Source organism: Engraulis encrasicolus, chromosome 19 (assembly GCF_034702125.1).
Source record: "Engraulis encrasicolus isolate BLACKSEA-1 chromosome 19, IST_EnEncr_1.0, whole genome shotgun sequence".
Lineage (NCBI taxonomy): Eukaryota > Metazoa > Chordata > Actinopteri > Clupeiformes > Engraulidae > Engraulis > Engraulis encrasicolus.
Window position 1 is genome coordinate 45,396,837 of NC_085875.1, and position 21,142 is coordinate 45,417,978.

Consider the following 21,142-nt stretch of genomic DNA (forward strand, 5'->3'; position numbering starts at 1 on the left):
TGCTCTCATTGCCACCCACCCTTCAGTATTTTTTTTAAATGGCATAAGATTATCTGTTAGCCTATATTTGCAGACTACGTTCATAAAGATTTATTTCTTAGTGAGAAAACCAATAAGCCTGAAGATAACACTTTTCAAACACATGTTGCTTATTATGACTTTGTTTATGCAGCTCTCACATGCATAATGAGAATCAGAGGCAATAATGGACCCAACAAAGAGGACACATAGATAGGAGAACACCAGGTTTTGTCAACAAGAAAATGACACATTTGCAAAAGCCAATAATAAATTGTCAAGTTCCTCATAACTTTGTTTGCAGTCTTATGAGGGTCTTAGCATTCCAAACGAACTATTTGAGAACTGTTGTGTGAAAAAAAGTGTGAAAAGTTTATCAAGCGATTCGTTTTTAAGTAGGCTACCACTAGTTAGCTGCCAGCAGAGCTCAAACACAGTTTGCCTTCATTTGTGTTAGCAACTAGCTACAGCTACTGCTAAACCAATTCGAAGTCCTAACACACTGTTTGCAATCAAATGTGGACCATTACTTTCAAAAACGATGCATAGAGAACTTTGTGAATAATTTATTTACAGGCTCTGATACAGTCCTTCCCTTGTAGTCTACCTCACAACCTCTAATGCCAGCGTCGTAGGTGCTTCTGTCCGGAGCCTGCAGTGACCAAAGAGGCTTGAGATAAGAGGGGTTACTCACGTCATAACAGCGTAGTAGGAAATGATGGCGAGGGGAGTACGGAAATGTTATTCACTGTGGAACAGGTCATAGGACAGCTCGAATGTCTGTCAGCTGTCCTTAATTACCCCCAGCAATTACTGCTGACCAACAGCTGCCGTTACTTGGCCACAAATTATCCATCATGGTGTCGCCCCCACTGACCATGTGCAAGGGAGTACGAAAATGGCATCCATCGCACCCACTGACCAATGACCATGCGCAAGGGAGTTAATTTTCCATCCACTCGTGTCCTCAGGCAACGCCCCCGTACTACACCGTGGCCAATGCATTCCCCGCTAAGAGATTGTTCTTTCTCTTGAGTTTCTTTGGCAGTGACTGACACAAGAGGGAGACACTGCCTGAGGGGGCGGGGCACGGCACGCTTCTTCATTGCGTGTGGCGCGATTTCAAAATAAGAGCCGACAGCGCGATCGGACCAAAAAAAAAAAAGTTTTTTTTTTGGTCCGATCGCGCTGTCGGCTCTTATTTTGATTTTTTTTTTTTTAATTTTTCAAAATTATTCGAGAGCCAAAAATAGATGCCCCGCGAGCCACAAATGGCTCGCGAGCCGCTATTTGAGTATGGGGGATTTATAGGCTTTCCATTTATAGTTTGTCCGCTAATATTGCTAGAAATTCACAGGACGGCAAATACATCACTGTTAGCTGTTAATGTGGATGTCCCGTTATTATGTAGTGTCCCTTATGTCCGTGACCCCCCTTAAGCTCCACAACCTCCCTAGGGGTCCTGAACCCCAGTTTTGGAACCACTGCTGTACACAAATCCCTATAGTTAGTAATATTAGGAAAACTGATCATTTTTAAGTGGCCTCTTTAATTTTTTTTCTGCAGATGTATATGAAGGGTTTATTTGCAAAACGGTGTATCTCCATTTTTTTACTTTTGCATTTTATTATTGGAAATGACTGTTCAGAGGTCATATCACCCATGTGTGAATTCTTACCATTCAAATATTTTGAGAACATACTTTTTTAAGCTATATAAAATGCATTTTGCAATGCATTTCAATGGAATGCCCAATACAAAAATCTCAATTTCCCAACATTCTATAAAATGGAGATACACCGTTTTGCAAATAAAGCCTTCATATTTTGGTCACATGTCAGGCTCATTGAGAGTCATTGAGATTGGCACACGTTCCAGAGTCCAGGGTATGAAAAGAGAATACAAGAAGAGCAATCGTACAACGGAGCAATCTCTTGTGAAGCTGCTCCCTCCACTAAATGTAATGCCCTCTCTCCTCTCCTCTCCTCTCCTCTCCTCTCCTCTCCTCTCCTCTCCTCTCCTCTACTCTTACCCTCTCCCCGCCTCTCCTCTCCTCACCCTCTCCTCGTCTCTCCTCTCCTCTCCTCTCCTCTCCTCTCCTCTCCTCGTCTCCTCTCCTCTCCTCTCCTCTCCTCTCCTCTCCTCTCCTCTCCTCTCCTCTCCTCTCCTGCAGGAGTGTCTGGTGGTACCCGACCCCCTGCTGCAGCTGAAGCTGGGAGGTCTCACCGCCCCCCTGGCGCCCCCCCTTAAGCAGGACGCGGCCGAGCTCTCCACCATCCTGGACTTCTTCCTGGCGCTGGCCGTCTGTAACACTGTGGTAGTGTCCTCCCCCACGCAGCCGCGACACATGGTACGCTCGGCACTCCTCATTTAGTTTTAGCAGAGATTTAGTAGTATTGTGAAGTAACTCAGGGTAGAGTAGACTCTAAGGCATTTTGTTTGTTGGGTATGTGGGCGCGTGTGTGGGTGTCTACTTAACCCTGAATTTATGTGCTTAAAAAATTAACCCCATTTGGCATTTACACCTGTTGTTCTGTATATTTCCTGTGCACTATGTATCTTTGTATCTAAGTGTTGTGTGCTATGATTATATCCTCGATTGTAAGTCGCTTTGGATAAAAGCACCTGCTAAATGTAGTGTAATTTACGTTATGATACGAGTCAGTGGTGTTAAAATCAGTGGTACGCTATGTAGCAAATACTTTAGGTGTGGTGGTGTTCTCCCCCACTCAGCCACAACACGTGGTATGCTCCGCTCCTCCTCGTTTAGTCAATTGTAATGTAGAAATTCAGTAGTGAACTCATTTGGTGCATTCTTGTTATTTAGTTCAGTGGTTTGTAGAGTGGAGGCCGGGGACCCTTGGGGGGCCACAAGCAGGTGCTAGGGGGCTGCGGCTGTTTGGCATTTCAATGAATTATTGTTATCAATTTGCCATTACCAGAATGCCAATGACGAAGGAGTAGGGCATTACTAATGGCCCTGTGTTCTCATAGTAATGTAGTGCAATAGTAGTTAACTTTAAAATGACTATTCCAGCATTCCGCTGGTGGAACAGCGTGCATTATGGGGCTACGAGTAAAGAATTTAATTGTCAGTCATCTCAACCCAACAGCAACTGGTTGTTAGAAGCACCGGGCTGTGCAGAGGGAATTTTGATTTTGATCAGTTGCTCTTTTGCATCAAGAAGTATTATTACGAATGTAAAACAAATGGACTCCCCTGCAACGTTATTTGCCTAGATCTGATATGGTGGCAGTTAAACTCACTTTGACAGTGGCAGTGAATTATGTTTGATGTATTCCAATAGTTGCTTGTATGAGAGAGACTACTGTCTCTGACTTTGATAATGACTTTGATAATGGCACTATATTATTTGTGACTTACCCCCGTGTTTTTGTACGTGCGAGCGTGCATGCGTACATGCGTGCTTGTGTGTGTGTATTTACAGATAGTCTTCCAACACTAGGTCTAGTATCTAATGTATGACGATTATAACTGTGTGCGTGTGTGTGTCTGTGTGTGAGCACCTTCTTACATGAACCCCGGACACTTGGCGCCTTCTTGATAGCCTGCAGAGCTGGTGTGGGGAATGTGTATGTGAATTTGAAATCACTTTGAGTCAACTGTATAGTTGTTATATTGTGCTACATAAATACACTGTACATGCAAAAGTTCAAAGATCTATGCACAGCTTCTAGGTGCTGGTAAACACTGGAGTATTCAATACTTTAAAAGGAAAAAAGTTTAACACACACTTGTTTGACTTTATGCTCTTTTATTCAGAGCGAACAACACGTTTCGCCTCTGTGCGTCATCGGGTTCGCTCAGGCCAGAGTATCAATACATTTTGATTAATTCATTGATTGACTAATTTACTGATTAATTGATTGATTTGTGTGTTTAGGTGCAGCTGCCGGCGGCCCGTACCCCCCTGCGCTCGCTGGAGGAGATGAAGTTGATGCTCCAGAAGCTGAGCCTGCCGCGCTTCACCCTCTCCCCCACCTCCAGCAGCCCCAGCCAGGCAGCCAACGCCACCGCCGCTGCAACAGCCCTGCCCGCCACCCCTCCTCCTCCACAGCAGCAGCCCAGCTTCACCCGCCGCTTCTTCGCCCGGGGCCGCTCGGCCACCTACACCCCCAACACGCCTCCGGACACCCGACGCACCAACACTCCCGAGCCCGGCGGCGGTGGCAGCAGCACCCCGGGAGCCACACCCGGCAACCTCACTCCAGCCCAGACGGGCACCCCGTCCCCCTGCCCCTCGCCCTCACCATCACCATCCCCATCCCCTTCTTACCTCAAGCCCCCCACCACCAACAACAATACAGCACTTGGAGCCTGTGCCATCAATATGTCTGCTAGTTTGGAAAACTTTTTCAATAGTGACAGTGACACTGTGTTTAATGCCATTGGTGCAGTCAGTAATGACAATGATGATGCGGATAAGAAGCAGCGGTATAAGGAGGATGTTGAAGATGAAGAGGAGGAGGAGGAGGAGGATGATGGGAGCAGCGATGAAGGGGAGCAGCTGCTGTACGAGGCGGAGAGTCCAGATGAGGCGGCGCTGGTGCAGGCGGCCAAGGCCTACGGCTTCACCCTGCTGGGACGCTCTCCCGAACAGCTGCTAGTCTCGCTGCCGGGAACCGGGCCCCTCCAGGTGAATATCTACTCCTTGTAAAATGGAGGAGACGCGCTCACACTATCGCCTATTCTACTGATTAATACAGATTTTAACTGGTTGCTGAATCCCACATAAAACATAGATGAATCCCACATAAAACTGAATCCCACATAAAACATAGATGAATGAAGGAAGCGAAGGACGGCATTCTTCACATTTTTCTGTTTATTTGTCGAAATTTTCGGGCAGAGCCGTTACACGCTGAAGATGGGCTCTGCCCATTGAGAGTAAATAGAATGGAGGCCAAAATTCTATTTCATTGTTGAAGCCAAGTTGGAGCCAAGGTTGGACCCAAAAAGACCAAAAAATGGCCAAATCCCATTCATTCCTATGAGAGACATAAAACCCTGTATCTCCCTTAAATGCCACTCAAGGGGGATCATTTTTCGCTCAACTAGTAGGTCCCCTTGCTCTCCAACTTACCAGGGTCGTGATTTTTTGTGGTGATGTTTTATTTTAGAGAGATATTAAAAGTTAAATTGACCAATGAGCATCAGAACATGGTTTGATTGACCGTTAGAAGTCTTGTTGTCGTCCAATCAGCACCTGCGTTTGGCGTTGCTAAGGTGGAATGTAAGTTGGAATGTTCCCAAATCTGGCTTCAAAGCGTTGAATGGCAAATAGCGTTGATTTGGCGTCCATTCTATTTACTGTCAATGGCTCTGCCTGAAACGTTTGTAAAGGCGATAAACAGAAAAATCTGAAGAGGAACATCCATTCCTTTGCATTAGGGCTGCAACGATTAGTCGACTAATTCTGACTAATCGACTATAAAAATAGGTGTATTTGATGGTACTCCTCAAAGGGTTAAAAAAATGACTCAGCTGACCTTTGACCTTGATGGCTTCCCTCCAGGTGCCCCTGCTGCACGTGCTGCCCTTCCACTCGGCTCGTAAGCTGATGTCCGTCATGGTGCGCCACCCCCTCACCGGACACGTGGTGCTCTACACCAAGGGGGCCGACAGCGTCGTCATGGACCTGGCGCACTCAGATGCAGGTGTGCGTGTGTGTGTGTGTGTGCGTGTGCGTGTGTGTGTGTGCGTGTGTGTGTGTGTGTGTGTGTGTGTGTGCGTGTGTGCGTGCGTGTGCGTGTGTGCGTGCGTGCGTGCGTGCGTGCGTGCGTGCGTGCGTGCGTGCGTGCGTGCGTGCGTGCGTGCGTGCGTGCGTGCGTGCGTGCGTGCGTGCGTGTGCAGATGCGTGAGTGTGTGCATTGTGTGTTGTCATTGCATCAGTATGTGGGTGTGTGTTTGTGAATGTGAGTGTGTTTTGCTCTACTACATGTAGGGGGGCACAAATCGTAGCCATGGACCACAGTTAGAGGCAGGTGTATTTGTGTGTGAATGCGAGAGAGTATGTTGCTTTTCAGCAAGGGGTAGATGGATAGTGTTACGGACCTTGCACACTCTGGTATGTGTGTGTGCATGTCTCTATGTGCTACACCATCATGTGTGTGTGTGTGAGCGTGTTCCTCTGTGTCTGTGAATGCATGGAGTGCCTTTGTGTAAGAATAAGAAACATGAGGTGATGGAGGGCACACAGCCCCAAAGGCTGTTGCTGTGAAGCCACTATAGCATTTACATGGATACTGAGCGAGGGCTGGATCAGGTTTCCGCTGCCTCCATTGTGAGTTCATGATTTCAATAAACAACCCAACTACCCAAGCTTCACCTGATGAACCATGCTTGATCATGTGAGCTGGATGAATGGCCTTACCTTTACATGGAAGGCAAAAGACACGCGTATGCAATGCAGAATGTGTATGTACCGGTCTGCGTTTATTATGTTTGTGTCTGTCTAGTGGGAGACTTTTTTTTTTCTCGTTAGGTCTTAACTATTTCTGTGAAATGGTTCCGCCAATAGTATTTGGGTCTGTAATAATTTCCATGTGATGCTACAATACCTGTTTTGCTTACCATTAGGCCTGGCTTATAAGTTTACACTTAACCTCACATGGGGGGGACCACTTTCTCCTCCATGCTGCTAAACGTAATTCATGACATGAAATTAAAAGTACAAATAATGGTGTGATGAAATAAATTCATTCATTCATGCATTCATGCATTTCTTAGGTACATCTTAACTAATTATGTGAAATAATTCCAGCAATATATGGATCTGCAATCATTTCCCTGTGACTACATCTTATAGAAGTATTATTTGTGTGTGTTGTGTTCCGCTAGCTGGTGGAGACAAAGTGAGCCATCAGCAGGCCCCCATCAGGGAGCAGACCCAGCGGCACCTGGATCAGTATGCCAGAGAGGGCCTCCGCACACTCTGTGTGGCCAAGAAGGTGAGACTTGACTAGCCAGGACTTGCTATCCATGAGCTGCTGCAGGAAATTAGCCATTTTCGAGATTTCGAGATTTTCGAGAATGGGTTGCTCCGGCCGGGTTGTTTAGTTTGAACTTACGTACATCGATTCGTACCATGTTCGTAAAATGCTAGCAAACATTATTATTCAGGAAACATACCTGTATTGAAGCTGTATAAACAGCCAATGGGTGCCAGAGAAAACACCTCCTACTCGTAAATGTTTCTTAATGCCACTTCCAAATGTTAGTGAATGGGTTAAATCAGACACACATTTCAAATTTCCAACGGAGTTCACACCCTCCTACCATTACTTGTTTCTCTCCTCGGCCGTTGCAGACCCTCCGTGTGAATGAACTTACGCGAGGGCAAGACCAGGTTACGAGGATAGAAAACGAGAGTCCAAAAACCAGTCTGACAGGTCCACAATGTATACTATACAACTCAGATCATATTATACACCTAGACTAACAAAGAGGGGAATTGTATTTCTCCCTTTGTGGTTCCTCCACGCTTTGCTCTGATTGGTCCATATTAAAACATCATGACTGACAGTGGGATTGTGTTTCCTGTATGGCATCTTCTGATTGGTCCAGGTGCTGGAGGAGGCGGAATATGAGGCGTGGCTAAAGAAGCACGTGCTGGCCGAGACCAGCATTGAGAACCGAGAGGAACTGCTGCTAGAGTCGGCACAGAGGATCGAGAACAACCTGACACTACTGGGTAAAGATGGAGAACTCATCCACATATATCGAGTTGTTCTCAAAGTGTCATTGAGTAGATTCTAATATGCAGACTCCTGTCCTCCCATGTTCACTTACTCCCTGTGGCCTCGTGAGGATGTCACCGACAACAGAATTGTATGTCAATGTCTCGCAAAAGCTCAGTTATAATGTCATTTTCTTATTTACAAACGGGATGGTGAATGAAGTATAGTCCCCCAAAAGTTGTCTTGGCTAGGCTGACAGCAGGAAAACTTTATTGTTTTCTCCACGGACACGTGCGTTATTTAACTGGATAAATTCATCATTGAAAATGAATGTACTGTACTGTATAAGCAATGAATATGCTTCTTAGATAATGCAGTAAAAACAAACATATACTTTTATACAAAAATATACATACGTAAAATAAAAATATATATTTTGTATTCAAAACAACACTTTCTACAATAGTGGTACTAACTGTGGTTGAACCACGATGATGTCTGCTACTGAAAAAGGTCAACGACCCAAATGTCAACAACCTATAGAGTTTCATTACATCAATGGATTGCATGTTTCAAGGAGGCCGCACCTTGCATAGTAGTGTTTTTTATTACACAAACGCGTTTCGGCGCTTCTTCACTGAAGAACGCACACGCCGAGACGCATTTGTGTAATAAAAAACACTACTATGCAAGGGGCGGCCTCCTTCTTGAAACATTGAATTTAACATTTGGGCCAGCACCCTCAGAGGTTTAAATAATTAAGAGTGACGCCTGCTCCAAGAAGAAAATTATCTATGGATTGCACACACATGCTAATCTCCATTCCTTTTAGCTAGGCTAGTCAGTCCCCCTGGTAGCAATGCCATGCACTGCTCACATGCATCTATAATCATGCACTAACAAAGGTCAAGGTGGGTAGATATTAGACACTGAAACACTGTCACTACACCACCACAGGGTAAAGGAGGAAGGAGAAGGATGCATCACTTCCACATAGAGACAGACAACCACACTAACCCCAAGATACAAGTGTCCAAATGCCAGTGGCACACACTGAGAGACAACTCCAATATGTCACTATAGTGAACAACTTGACATTTTGGAGTCGTCCCTCAGTGTGTGCCACTGGCGGGGGGCTAATAAAATAGTCCTCAACTGTACATACATAGTACATCAAGTGTGTACTTACAATATTGTGGTAATAATGTGCACACTTAATAGTGCACAGCAGGGGCGCTGTGGCGCAGCGCGCTAAGCCCCCCACATTTGGGCTTGCATGCCCACGGGGACCCCGGTTCGAGTCCGGCTGGGGTCATTTCCCGATCCTCCCCGTCTCTCTGTCCCACTCGCTTCCTGTCTCCATCTCACACTGTCCTGTCAAATAAAGGCATATAAGCCCCTAAAATACATTTAAAAAAAATAGTGCACAGCAGAGTTGTATTAAGTAGAAATACCTGATTCAGTGCCTGATTTCAGGCTTGATAGAATTTCTCTGTAAGAATGAAATATAATGATTTGGTTTTCCTCATTTCAAACAAGTGTCTCAGGATGTTGTTCTCCTATCAGGCCGGAGTGCTGTGCCATGAATGAGTGATCATTTCAGACACAGTCAGACTCTTACACCACGGTACAGGCACGCACTCCTCCTCACATGTACATCCAAATAAGGAGAGATTATAAGAACTCCACAAAATTGTGCATTCTTGAGCGCATTAGCAAAGGTCAAGGTAGGCATCTTATTTCAGTGAAAGACTATTGGGCTGATGTATCAGTGGCATTTTCTCGCTCTACATCGGACTTTCTACTACAACCTATTACTACTCTTTGTTAAGCCTCATAATAAAGCAGTAGGAAGTGGTATTCAGCCCAGTTGCCTACGCAGAATGCCAAACTTGAAAATTGAAATATAACAGAAACTATAGCTTGAATACATGTGCACCCATACACGCATACCACACACACACACACACGCAGCATTTGTGTTTCTGCCCTGCAGCGCCTCAGCCAAAGCTAAACGCTGTATCTGACTGATAACGAAAGTGTGAAGTGGGCCATTCCATTCCACCATCTTCCTGGTTCCTCTTCTCTGTCGCGGTGTCGTCGTGGGTAACTGTCTGGTTTTGTCTCTAGGGGCGACGGGCATCATGGACCGTCTGCAGGAGGAGGTGCCGGAGACCATCGAGGCGCTGCAGAAGGCGGGCATCAAAGTATGGGTGCTGACGGGGGACAAACAGGAGACAGCCGTCAACATCGCCTGTGCTTGCCGCCTGCTCCGGCCCACCGACCGGCTGTTGACTGCCAACTGTGACAGCAAGGTGAAGCATTGGCATAGGCCCTCATATGATGTACAATATGAATATATTATTTATTTACCTTAACACTCTGCAACAAGGCTCTAAATTGACACCAGCCAACCGGCCAAATGCTGACCGCCAACTGTGACAGCAAGGTGACAAGCATTGACATTGGCATAAATGTTAGAAATACAGTGCCCTCCATAATTATTGGCACCCCTGGTTGAGATGTGTTTTTTAGCTTCCAATTATTTTATTTTTTTTCTAAATAATATGGGACCTTAATGGAAAAAAAGAGAAAAATCCAACCTTCAATACAAGTGCATTTATTCAGTGGGGAAAAAATCCCACATAAAGAAATAATTATTTGACATCAAATAATGTGTGTCACAATTATTAGCACCCCTGGTGTAAATATTTTGTACAACCCCCTTTTGCCAACAAAACAGCACCTAATCTTCTCCTATAATGTTTCACAAGATGGGAAAAGACAGAAAGAGGGATCTTCAGCCATTCCTCTTTGCAGAATCTCTCTAAATCATCCAGAGACCTGGGTCCTCTCCTCTGTACTCTCCTCTTCAGCTCACCCCACAGGTTCTCAATGGGGTTGAGGTCAGGGGACTGAGATGGCCATGGCAGGAGCTTGATTTTGTGTCTGGTGAACCATTTCTGTGTAGATTTGGCCATATGTTTAGGGTCATTGTCTTGCTGAAAGACCCAGTGACGACCCAGCTTCAGCTTTCGGGCAGAGGGCAACAGATTTTGATTTAAAATGTCCTGGTATTTCAAAGCATTCATGATGTCATGCACCCTAACAAGGTTCCCAGGGCCTTTGGAAGCGAAACAGCCCCACAGCATCACTGACCCACCCCCATACTTCACAGTGGGTATGAGGTGCTTTTCAGCATGCGCATCTTTCGTGGTACGCCAGATCCACTTAGAGTGTTTGTTGCCAAAAAGCTCAATCTTGGTCTCATCTGACCAAAGCACACGGTCCCAGTTGAAGCCCCAATACCGCTTGGCGAACTCCAGACGCTTGCGTTTATGTTTGTGAGTGAGGAAAGGTTTTCTCCGTGCATGCCTCCCAAACAGCTTGTTGGCGTGTAGACAGCGCCTGATGGTTGATTTGGAGACTTTGTGACCCCAGGATGCTATCATTTGTTGTAATTCTGTAACAGTGAGCTTTGGAGATCTTTTGATTTCTCTTACCATCCTCCTCACTGTGCGTGGTGGCAAAATAAACTTGGGTCCTCTTCAAGGCTTGTTAACCACTGTTCCAGTTGTTTTGAACTTCTTAATTATTCCTCTCACAGTGGATATGGGTAGCTGCAGTTGAGTGGCAATCTTCTTGTAGCCTCTGCCTGACCTGTGAAGGTCGACGCACATCTGCCTCACTTGTATGCTGTGTTCCTTTGTCTTTCCCATGTTTAAGAGTGGATAAGAGAAATGGCCTTGGTGTCACGTCATATTTATACCCCAGGGAAACAGGAAGTGATGAATTACTAATTAAATGTTCCTACATACTCTGGTAAACTTTGTAAACTACTGTAGAAATGACAGAAATGCTTCAATTATATTTATTTCCTGGGAATTGTTAAGGGTGCCAATAATTGTGGAACAGGTGATTTAATGAAAAATAATTATTTTTCAGTCAGGGATTTTTTTATTTTCTTACAATTCATTTGAGTTGAAGGCTACATTTTCCTACAATTTTCAGTGTGACAGTATTCTTCTGCAATAAACACTGAATTTATTTTAAGGCTTTTAACACATCTCAACCAGGGGTGCCAATAATTATGGAGGGCACTGTATATGGATACAAAAGAGGATATGCTTTGTCCTGTTGATCTGACTGAGTATGGGCCAATGACGTTTTTTTTGGGCTCAGACGTCAGTTGGTACAACCTCAGCTAATGCCCATAAATTAATTAGTAATTGGTAATTGATCATTAATGTGCTATCTTCGGTAATCCACTTAAAAACAAATAAACAAAAAATGAATCCATACAATAGTGCCATAAAATAGCTGTGGTTGCACCACCCTGACGCGTGCTAGTGCTACTGCTAAAACGTTATGTACCCGTATTTGAATTACTGTATGTATGTATGGTCCCTCTCAGGAGGCCTGTGAGATCCTGATGGCAGAGCTGACCGACGAGATCAGCCGCTGTGAGCAGCAGCAGCAGCAGCATCCTACCAAAACAAGCGACTGTGTCAGCGGTGACTACACCAATGGCGTGACGGCGGAGGCGGTGTCGGGCTTCACGCTGGTGATTGACGGGCGGACGCTGGACTGGGCTCTGCAGGCGGAGCTGGAGGAGGCGTTCCTGGCCCTGACGCGCCGCTGCCGCTCCGTCATCTGCTGTCGCTCCACGCCACTGCAGAAGAGCCAGGTGGTGCGGCTCATACGCGACACCCTGGCCGTCATGACCCTCGCCATCGGTGAGGCTAGCCAGAGGAAGAACTTACTGAGCAGATTGTGGAATTGCATGGCAGGAAGGACACTTTCTTAAAGATATTTTATGGGGTTTTTGGCCATCATGACCCTCACCATCTGTGAGACTAGCCCTCCATCCGAAAGTCCCTATTGCCTACCTACGTATGTAGAAGTCAATAAGGAAGCGAATGTAGTTTGTCCAAATACCCTTGTAGGCTTTCAACCAGGAGGAAACCATTACCCGGATGACTTTCTATTTCCAGTTCTGTCAGATCCATTCGTCAAGAAACACAAGAGAAGAATATAAATGAAATTTCTTTTATTGAAATTATGAATTACATTTGGCGGTATAGCTCTGTTCGGAGGAACCCCCCTATTTCCATGAGCAGCATGGAAAAGCATTTAGTCAGGGGCAGCAGCAGTTTAGGGAATTCTCACCCCAGCAGGACAGGGCGAGAGATAACCCCCCATGAACAGAGCCAAGCGACGTGACAAGAGAACATGTCACATCATACACGACAAGGTGGAGCAGGGGAGGTGGTGGGTAGCAAAAACCGAGCAGCATACAGTTGAGAGGAAGTGGATAGAATTTAAAAGGCGTGCCGAAGCCGTGTGGCCAATCGCTAGGGAAGAAAGATTATCAGCTGAGGGAATGCACCTGGATCATTAGATGAAGGGGAGGGCGGCAAGCTTCTTGACTACCATGGCCTGGCCAGAACTGACTTTAGTACTTTAATTTATATTTGCAGTAGGCAAACCAAACATTCTGAAGCGAGTTTTCCACCTCTGTTGTGTATGTTTCCAAGGATGTTTGTGTGTATAGCCAAATGTCCGACACACAAATGGTTCTACCTACAGTATTCACACTGTCATAATAACAATTGTAGTCTGTGTGAGTTTGCATGTACTATGGTGCTATGGTATTGTACTATGTACATAGTACAATTTTGGTAAATATTTTACAGTTTATGTATTTACTGTATGTACATGTATATGTTTGCATGTTTGTGTGTAAGCATCATTTGCATGTATATTGCAATATAGTGAAGTGTCATTGGTACAGTGTGAATGAGCATGTTGTCATGTGATGTGATGTTTGTAGGTGATGGTGCAAATGATGTCAGTATGATCCAGGTGGCCGATGTGGGTATTGGCATCTCGGGACAGGAGGGCATGCAGGTGCAGACACACACCTTCTAACATATTACCCACACACTCAGATACTCACTCATACACTCTTATTAACCGAAAACAAATGCATACACAGTACCAGCAACACATACAAGAACATGCATACATTGGTTTACATTTCTTTTTTGTTTATTTGTTCTCTCTCTCTGTCTCTCTCTCTCTCTCTCTCTCTCTCTCTCTCTCTCTCTCTCTCTCTCTCTCTCTCTCTCTCTCTCTCTCTCTCTCTCTCTCTCTCTCTCTCTCTCTCTCTCTCTCTCTCTCAGGCGGTGATGTCCAGTGATTTCGCCATCTCCAGGTTTAAGCACTTGAGGAAGTTGCTCCTGGTCCATGGACACTGGTGTTACACCAGGCTGGCCAACATGATCCTCTACTTCTTCTACAAGAATGTGGTGAGTATACTATGAGGGTCACAGGGGCTCAATGAGATAAGACATGACACCATTACACTGCCCACCCGAGTTCGATTCCGACCCGAGTCTTTTGACAATCCTTCCTCATCTCTCTCCCCACTCGTTTCCTGACGCTCTATAAAATTGTCCTTATCCGAAATAGAGCCATAAAAGAGACACCAGAGCAGTTGATTACCACCATCTTGTTCTAATTTTGTAGCTGGAGACAGTCGGTTGGTTCTGAACAATATTTTAGTTTAGTTTTGCTAGTGTGCATTATTTTCTGCACTGTAGTTTAATGTGTTACATAGTGCATGTCTATGCACTGCTTAGTTGTGTGTGCATGTGTGAGTGTATGCAGTTTACTATTGCATGTGAAAGCTTTAATTGTATTATAGGCTTCTTGCTAGTATTACATACTGTAGTATTTCAATATATTGTCATCAATATTAGCTTTCCTCCTCTGGTCTCCCAATACTATAAGTCAATAGGGGATCAAGCACCTGATAAACTAAAGAAATGAAAGTGCCCAATATTTGCGGTTTCTCTCTCTCTCTCTCTCTCTCTCTCTCTCTCTCTCTCTCTCTCTCTCTCTCTCTCTCTCTCTCTCTCTCCCTCTCTCTCTCTCTCTCTTTTTATTGAAGCGGTCTCTCTCTCTCTCTCCCTCTGTCTTTCTCGCTCTGTAGATGTATGTGTTATTCTGGTACCAGCTTATCTTTGGGGTCTCTGGCAGTGTGAATTATACCTAAGTTCTGTTTCTCTCTTTACAGATGTACGTGAACCTGTTGTTCTGGTACCAGTTCTTCTGCGGGTTCTCGGGGAGCGTGATGACCAACTCCTGGGTCCTCATCTTCTTCAACCTGCTCTTCACCTCCGCCCCTCCGCTCCTCTACGGCATCCTGGACAAGGATGTCTCCCCGGAAACACTCCTCAGCATTCCGCAGATCTACAAGTCGGGGCAGGATTCCCAGGTTGGACGCTGTTCTCTAATGTTTATTATATAACCAAAAAAATGTGGTAGCTGTGAGCTGATGGTTAGGGGATTGGTCTTTCGGGTGTTTAAGGTTCTAATCCCACCCTGAAGTGGCATTGAGCAAGGCATCTAGGACTACATTACTCCAGGGACTATAGCCAAGACTGTGTACCTAAATAATCTAACCTACATTTAAGCACTAACAAACAATTTAAAGTGTATTATACATGTGAGAAATCAGACTGGGGATAGATATCTTTTTTGTGATCAACTTTTCTGGGGTGGGGTGACTGGGTGTAGATATCTATGGGATCTTCTCTAGATGGTTTGAATTATTTCTCATCATAATTGTTTTTCCTCTTGCGGTTGTTCCACAGGCCTATCTGCCGTCCACCTTCTGGCTCTCCATGTTGGATGCCTTCTACCAGAGCCTGGTCTGCTTCTTCATCCCTTATTTTGTAAGTCAGACTGGTGCCACCCTTACCTCTCCCCACACCTCTGTCCATAGCTGAAGTGCCCTTGAGCAAGGCACCTAACCCCACATTGCTCTCGGGACTGTAACCAATACCCTGTAAATAGCTAAGTCACTTTAGACAAAATCTTCAGCAAAGTCTAATGTCCTAATGTAGTAACGGTTTCCCCATAACTCAGTTTCCCACTCACTCACTTGCTCAGTCACTGACTCTTTGTTTTCTCACACTACCCTAGTTGCTTTGAAATCCTTTGGGTTATCCTTTTGGAATGTGTCTGTCCCAATGAAATGACCCGGAAATATTTAGTGGTAGGGGCCCCACTCACATTCTCCTGATTTCTAGGAATGACGTTGTAGTGCTACTTCCATTTGAAGCTCCCTCAGCAGTGTTTGCCCAACCAATTAACTGGCTGCTAATGTGGGTCTAAGTGGATTTGGGGCCGCTTAAATTCCCTCCTTTCTCTTAAATTCCTTTGTTGCCCGTTCTTACACTTGAACACCTGTGAAAAACTAGTACAGATGAAGAACTTAAAGGAGGTAGGAACTCCTTGAGAACCATTTAGCATTTGTCTAATCTGTATCTGGTATTGTTGTGTGTTTGGTTTCCAGAAGGGTAAGGAAGAACCACACACAGATGAGCTCCTTTTTTAATCCCATTTTATTTTCGTGACATCACGGCACCTGTGTAAGGGGGCAGCCCCCAATGGCGGCCGAAAGGGATTAAAAAAAAAAGGAACTTACCGGTGTGTGGTTCTTCTTTACCCTACATGAATTTTGCACTTTGACCCTGCACCTGACTAAAAGGCAATTGGATGTGTGTGAGGTCTGACTGGGATGTGTTTGGTTTGCAGGCCTACGCGGGCTCTGACATCAGCGTGTTCTCCTTGGGCTCGCCCATCAACAGCGCAGCCCTGCTCATCATCCTGCTGCACCAGGTCATCGAGAGCCGCACACTGGTGAGTCAGCCAATCACAGCGCCCCACGTATGATACACAGCCTACCTGGACATCCGAGCAGTCCCATGCTTTGTGTCCAACCAATCACGATGTCCTTTTGCTTAACCCATTGTGTCCTGGAAACATATATACGCTGCATTCAGGATTTTGAGATTTGAGCCATTTTATTAAAAATGTGTGTAAGTTAGAGCTGAATGAACACATTCTATGGCAAAACGAGGGTCCTTGCTTTTAAATGTAACTCATTTTATGTTTGTATGTGCTTCGGAGGCCGAGATATTTAGGATTTAATAGGCAGAGGACACCCTTTCCCAAAAAGGGCTTAGGACAAAATGGGACTTCATTCTAGGGGCGTAAATAATCGAAATGTATCGATGCGTCGATCCTACGGCTGCCGATTTAATTTAATCGCATCGTATCGTGGGGCATTCTTAAGTATCAAAATTAATCGAATCCCTGACCCCTGTACCTAGCCCTAGCTCCATCACATAATAGAAGTGGAAAAGACTTGGGAAAAATGGAATGAAGTCGAATCGAATCGTAGCGTGGGGAATTCTTAAAGGCCAACTTCCGATAAAACTCAGTTTTACTCACTCCTTTCGAAGATCGGACGGTCACCCCAAGTTAAACTCACTTGCAAGGCTCTCATAGCGGTGCGTCAACTCTCCTGGCTGTGTTTCCCGGTGTTTCCCAATTTACATAAATATGGCAGAGAAACGAGCGAATCACGAAAGCCTTTCTGTGTTTCGTCACGTCGAAAGAAGGCGTTGCCCACAAAGGTTTATATCGACCCATTTATCTAAAAACATGTTGAGTAATTTTTTTCTGCTTGTTTTCAAAACAAGCAACGTCTGGTGGCCCGAAACATAGCTTAGCTTAGCTATCAGCTGGTTGCTACTCTCAGGTACACACACAGCACAAAGCCTCATACATAAAGCCTGCTCACTCTGGTTGCTCCGTGCCTGCAGCTCGCCTAGGGGTCGCTGTCGAAAGAGCACAGCCCTGAATGGAGCCTGCACGCCTCCGTTGGCGCCCCTATAGTGCAGTACCACCCGGGGAAGTGGCGACTCTGTTTCCCATTACATTCTCTCCAAGACCTGGAGGACTGAGCCAATCAGAGACGCGTTTCTTCGAGAGCAGGAGGAGTGAGCCAATCAGAGACGCATTTCCACGAGAAACACGGAACACTCTCTCGTTTCTCCACAAGCCACCTTGCCAGCTTGCAAAAACGTCTTGAAACAAAGCAACCAGAACGTTTTTTTAAAACAGGACCAACGCGTAACACATTCAATAACAATTGGGAACACGGCAATATTAATTAAATGACGTTGAGAGGCCATCTTTAAGTATTGAAAATAATCAAATCCCTGCTTAAAGAAATCAATACCGTATCGTATCTCCATGAAGGCTGTGATTTACACCCCTACTTCATTTACAGCCAATCATGGCATCCCATGACGAAATATGTGGCAGGCCACAAGTTACTGTATGTCAGTGTCACAAGTCATTCTGCCAACTGCCAGCTACACTGCAGCCTTTGAGGGCTTGGCTAACATGCAGGGTAATGTGTAGTACGTGATTGGCCTATGACTGGGGGAGCTCTCAGTCTGGCCTGGTCACATGCTGCAGAGAGAACTAGGGCGACGGTTGTTGCCTTCACTTAAATGTTTAATGGCACTGCAGCAGGGTGGTCTAGGGATATTCTGGAGGTATTTATGGTAATGCACCAACCAATTCATGATGTCCGTGTGTTATGCAATGGTGAACAATGTGAATGTGTGATGGGGCAAAGAAATAATCATATCAGTGGTACTAGATTTTTTTATCATGATTTGGACTGTGCAGTAGAACGTCAAATCACAATTGCCTTCATCATGCCTTCAACATGCCTTTTGGTTGTTTATTATTCAAATTCGACACAGTAGCAGCGCATGAAGTCACAGTGGAATGCACAGAATATATAGAGAGTATATATTAGATGGTACTTACATCCACAATAAGAAAGGAGTTGGGAGTCATGTGCTTGAGCAATGTCCATAAAAGGTTATAACTGTCAGTATAATTAACTTTTTATATTTCTTATTAACAGTCCTAGTAAGGAGTACCTAATGCAACCACAGTTTATTATGTGATGTACACTCTAAAAGGTGGAAGGTGGAATATAATAGTTTTGCGTTTGTATGTTCTGTATGTTGCAGACGTGGCTTCATGGTCTGGTGCTGTTGGGCAGTGCGGTGTTCTACTATGCCTTCGGCCTGGTGTTCAGCGTGGTGTGTGTCACGTGTAACTCCCCCACCAACCCGCTGGGCATCGAGACCCGCTTCATGTCCGAGCCGCTCTACTACTGTGTGTGTGCACTCACAACAGTGCTGGCCCTCTTGCCCAGGTTTGTACACCTACACACACACACACACACATACGCACACACACACACACACACACACACACACACACACACATACACACACACACATTTACTTGTGCATGCAAACACACACACACACACACACACACACACACACACACACACACACACACACACACACACACACACACACACTCACATGCAGACAGACCTAAAACACATTTGCAATAAAAGAAATACACAAAATATATATTCTGGATTTGTACAATGTGTATCCTTGTGATGCATGTTCTGCCATTTTCTCCCCATCCCTCCCTCTTCTACTGTATGTTAGAATGCTGGTGCGTGCCCTCTGCAACACCATCCGTCCGTCGGACACGGTGAGGGCGGGGCTTATGGACCGGCTCCACCCCTTGGAGTACAACGCTGGTGTCAGCCAGTGGCAGGACCGCCTGCGCCATCGCTCGGCCTCCAAGCTTCAAACCAGTCCCACAGTACCATTGCGCCGGCCTCCCAACCTCAGCATCAACGCAGACCCTCCCAGCCCGGGCCCCAGCCTCAGCCCTAAGCTCCACCACCGTCACCCTCACCCCACGCACGACTACCCACAGCCCAGCTCTGTGCTCACTTGATCAGGGGAGTGGTGCTGCTGATGGTGATGGGGCATGATACCAGACACCAACCCCAACATAAACAAGGGGCCGTGACTGTCCAACAAATGGTTCCAAGGGCTCGGAGGTCTCTGAGCCAGAGAAACAGTGCAGCTATTGTCCTGTGAGAAGGAGCCGACAGCACGGGCGGTCTGCCAGATCAGCTGGGTTTCAAGGAGATGGTACTAGGCTGTGATGATGTCAAGGGAGAGAGAGAGAGAGAACATTCTGCACTCATTGACTCTTGCATTGCATGCCTTAGTGTACTTGTAGGCCTTTTGAAGAAGCCTTTGGAGAAGTGCATCCAACGAAGAAGTGAAAAAAGCAAGTGTTCCTTACTACTGTACGTGGGTTTAGAGGGGAGAATGCTGTAAATGATCCCTCTAATGCCTTGTGACCTGACATTTGGAGCCATAGGACTAGGTGGTGGTACGCCTGTGAATTTAAATTATTATTATTATTTTTAAGTTTTATTGGCCTTGATTAAGTTAATTGAAGATGTATGAGTGAGAGTTAGTTGGGGAAATGAAGGAGAATGACCAAACTCTTTACTGAGGGATTGGACAATGTTGGCTTTGAAGTTAACAACTGTTAGACAGTTTAACATCCAAAAAAACAAAAAAATCCAAACCCTACTACGGTCATGCTCTGGTTACATTTGTTGTTGAAGGTGTTTGAGTGTCGTTGTGTTTGTATTTTGTACATCTAGTTTTTTATAATGCTGTGCAATTAATGCCTGTGCAATTAAAATGTTTACAGTGCCACCTAGTGGTATATGTGGTGAAGATGACTCCGAGAGTGGATTCCAATATTCTGACTCCCGTCCTCCCTTGCTCACTTGCCTCCTGACCTTGTGGCCTTGTGATGACTTCACTGACAACATATTTGTATTTCAATATCTTGCAAAAGCTCAATTCTAATGTAATTTGCTCAATTCCAAACAAGATTTTGAATGAAGAGTAGTCCCCCAAAAGTTATTGTGACTAGGCTGACAGCAGGGAAACTTAATTGTTTTCTCCACGGAAGCAAAACGTGAGGCCACAAGCACCAAAATGAGGACGGGAGTCCGCATATTGGAATGCACTCCTTGTATCAACCCAAATGCTGTACTTCCCTTCCACCATCTACTACTGCATGTATGTACCAACCAAGCCAGTCAACCAAAACAAATACAGCTGTCGAATCCAATAAACTTTTAATATCGGTTAAGCTGGTCTAGTACCTTTTAAATGTACTGTCCTGTTATGTTATGTTAAAACTGACTGAGTGAGTGGGAAATTGAGTTATAGGAAAACACTAAAAGTTTTCATATTCCTTTATTTTTAATGGTTTATATGACAACGTACTTTCTGCTTTGACATTTTTAAAATGTCACAATGATAATTGAGCATCATGTATGAATTTTATATCTCAACCATGATATATTGGGGTCGTTCATGTGTCCTCCTTCCAATCTCGCCCAAAATTCTAATCTTTCATGGGGCCCTACATTTCTGGCGGCGCTTGTCTGAAGAGATCCAATTAGGATCAGCAGGCTGGCTTGTATTCCTTGAAGGTTCCCCATTGCCTCAATAGCCATTTAAAATTTGAGTTTCGTTGCAAAATGACTTAAACGGCATTTTCTTTACTTTTTCAATTTTTTTTTATTGGAAATGTCTGTTCAGACGTCAGTGAATTCTTGAGATATTTTGAGAAC

General features: G+C 45.1%; 1 protein-coding gene across 3 annotated transcripts in view; it reads left to right on the plus strand.

The window, feature by feature from the left end:
• atp10d (ATPase phospholipid transporting 10D) overlaps positions 1–20,655 on the plus strand; it is a 47,730-nt gene extending 27,075 nt beyond the window's left edge. For all 3 annotated transcript variants that reach the window (XM_063184536.1, XM_063184539.1, XM_063184538.1), the window contains exons 11-24: positions 2,192–2,368; positions 3,924–4,676; positions 5,556–5,697; positions 6,881–6,990; positions 7,607–7,733; positions 9,850–10,034; positions 12,134–12,455; positions 13,553–13,629; positions 13,905–14,030; positions 14,801–15,001; positions 15,381–15,461; positions 16,327–16,431; positions 18,630–18,817; positions 19,131–20,655. In XM_063184536.1, coding sequence (XP_063040606.1) covers positions 2,192–2,368; positions 3,924–4,676; positions 5,556–5,697; positions 6,881–6,990; positions 7,607–7,733; positions 9,850–10,034; positions 12,134–12,455; positions 13,553–13,629; positions 13,905–14,030; positions 14,801–15,001; positions 15,381–15,461; positions 16,327–16,431; positions 18,630–18,817; positions 19,131–19,428 — 2,892 coding nt within the window. In that variant the 3' untranslated portion in view covers positions 19,429–20,655. The remainder of the gene's footprint in view (positions 1–2,191; positions 2,369–3,923; positions 4,677–5,555; positions 5,698–6,880; positions 6,991–7,606; positions 7,734–9,849; positions 10,035–12,133; positions 12,456–13,552; positions 13,630–13,904; positions 14,031–14,800; positions 15,002–15,380; positions 15,462–16,326; positions 16,432–18,629; positions 18,818–19,130) is intronic.
• Positions 20,656–21,142: the final 487 nt, after the last annotated feature.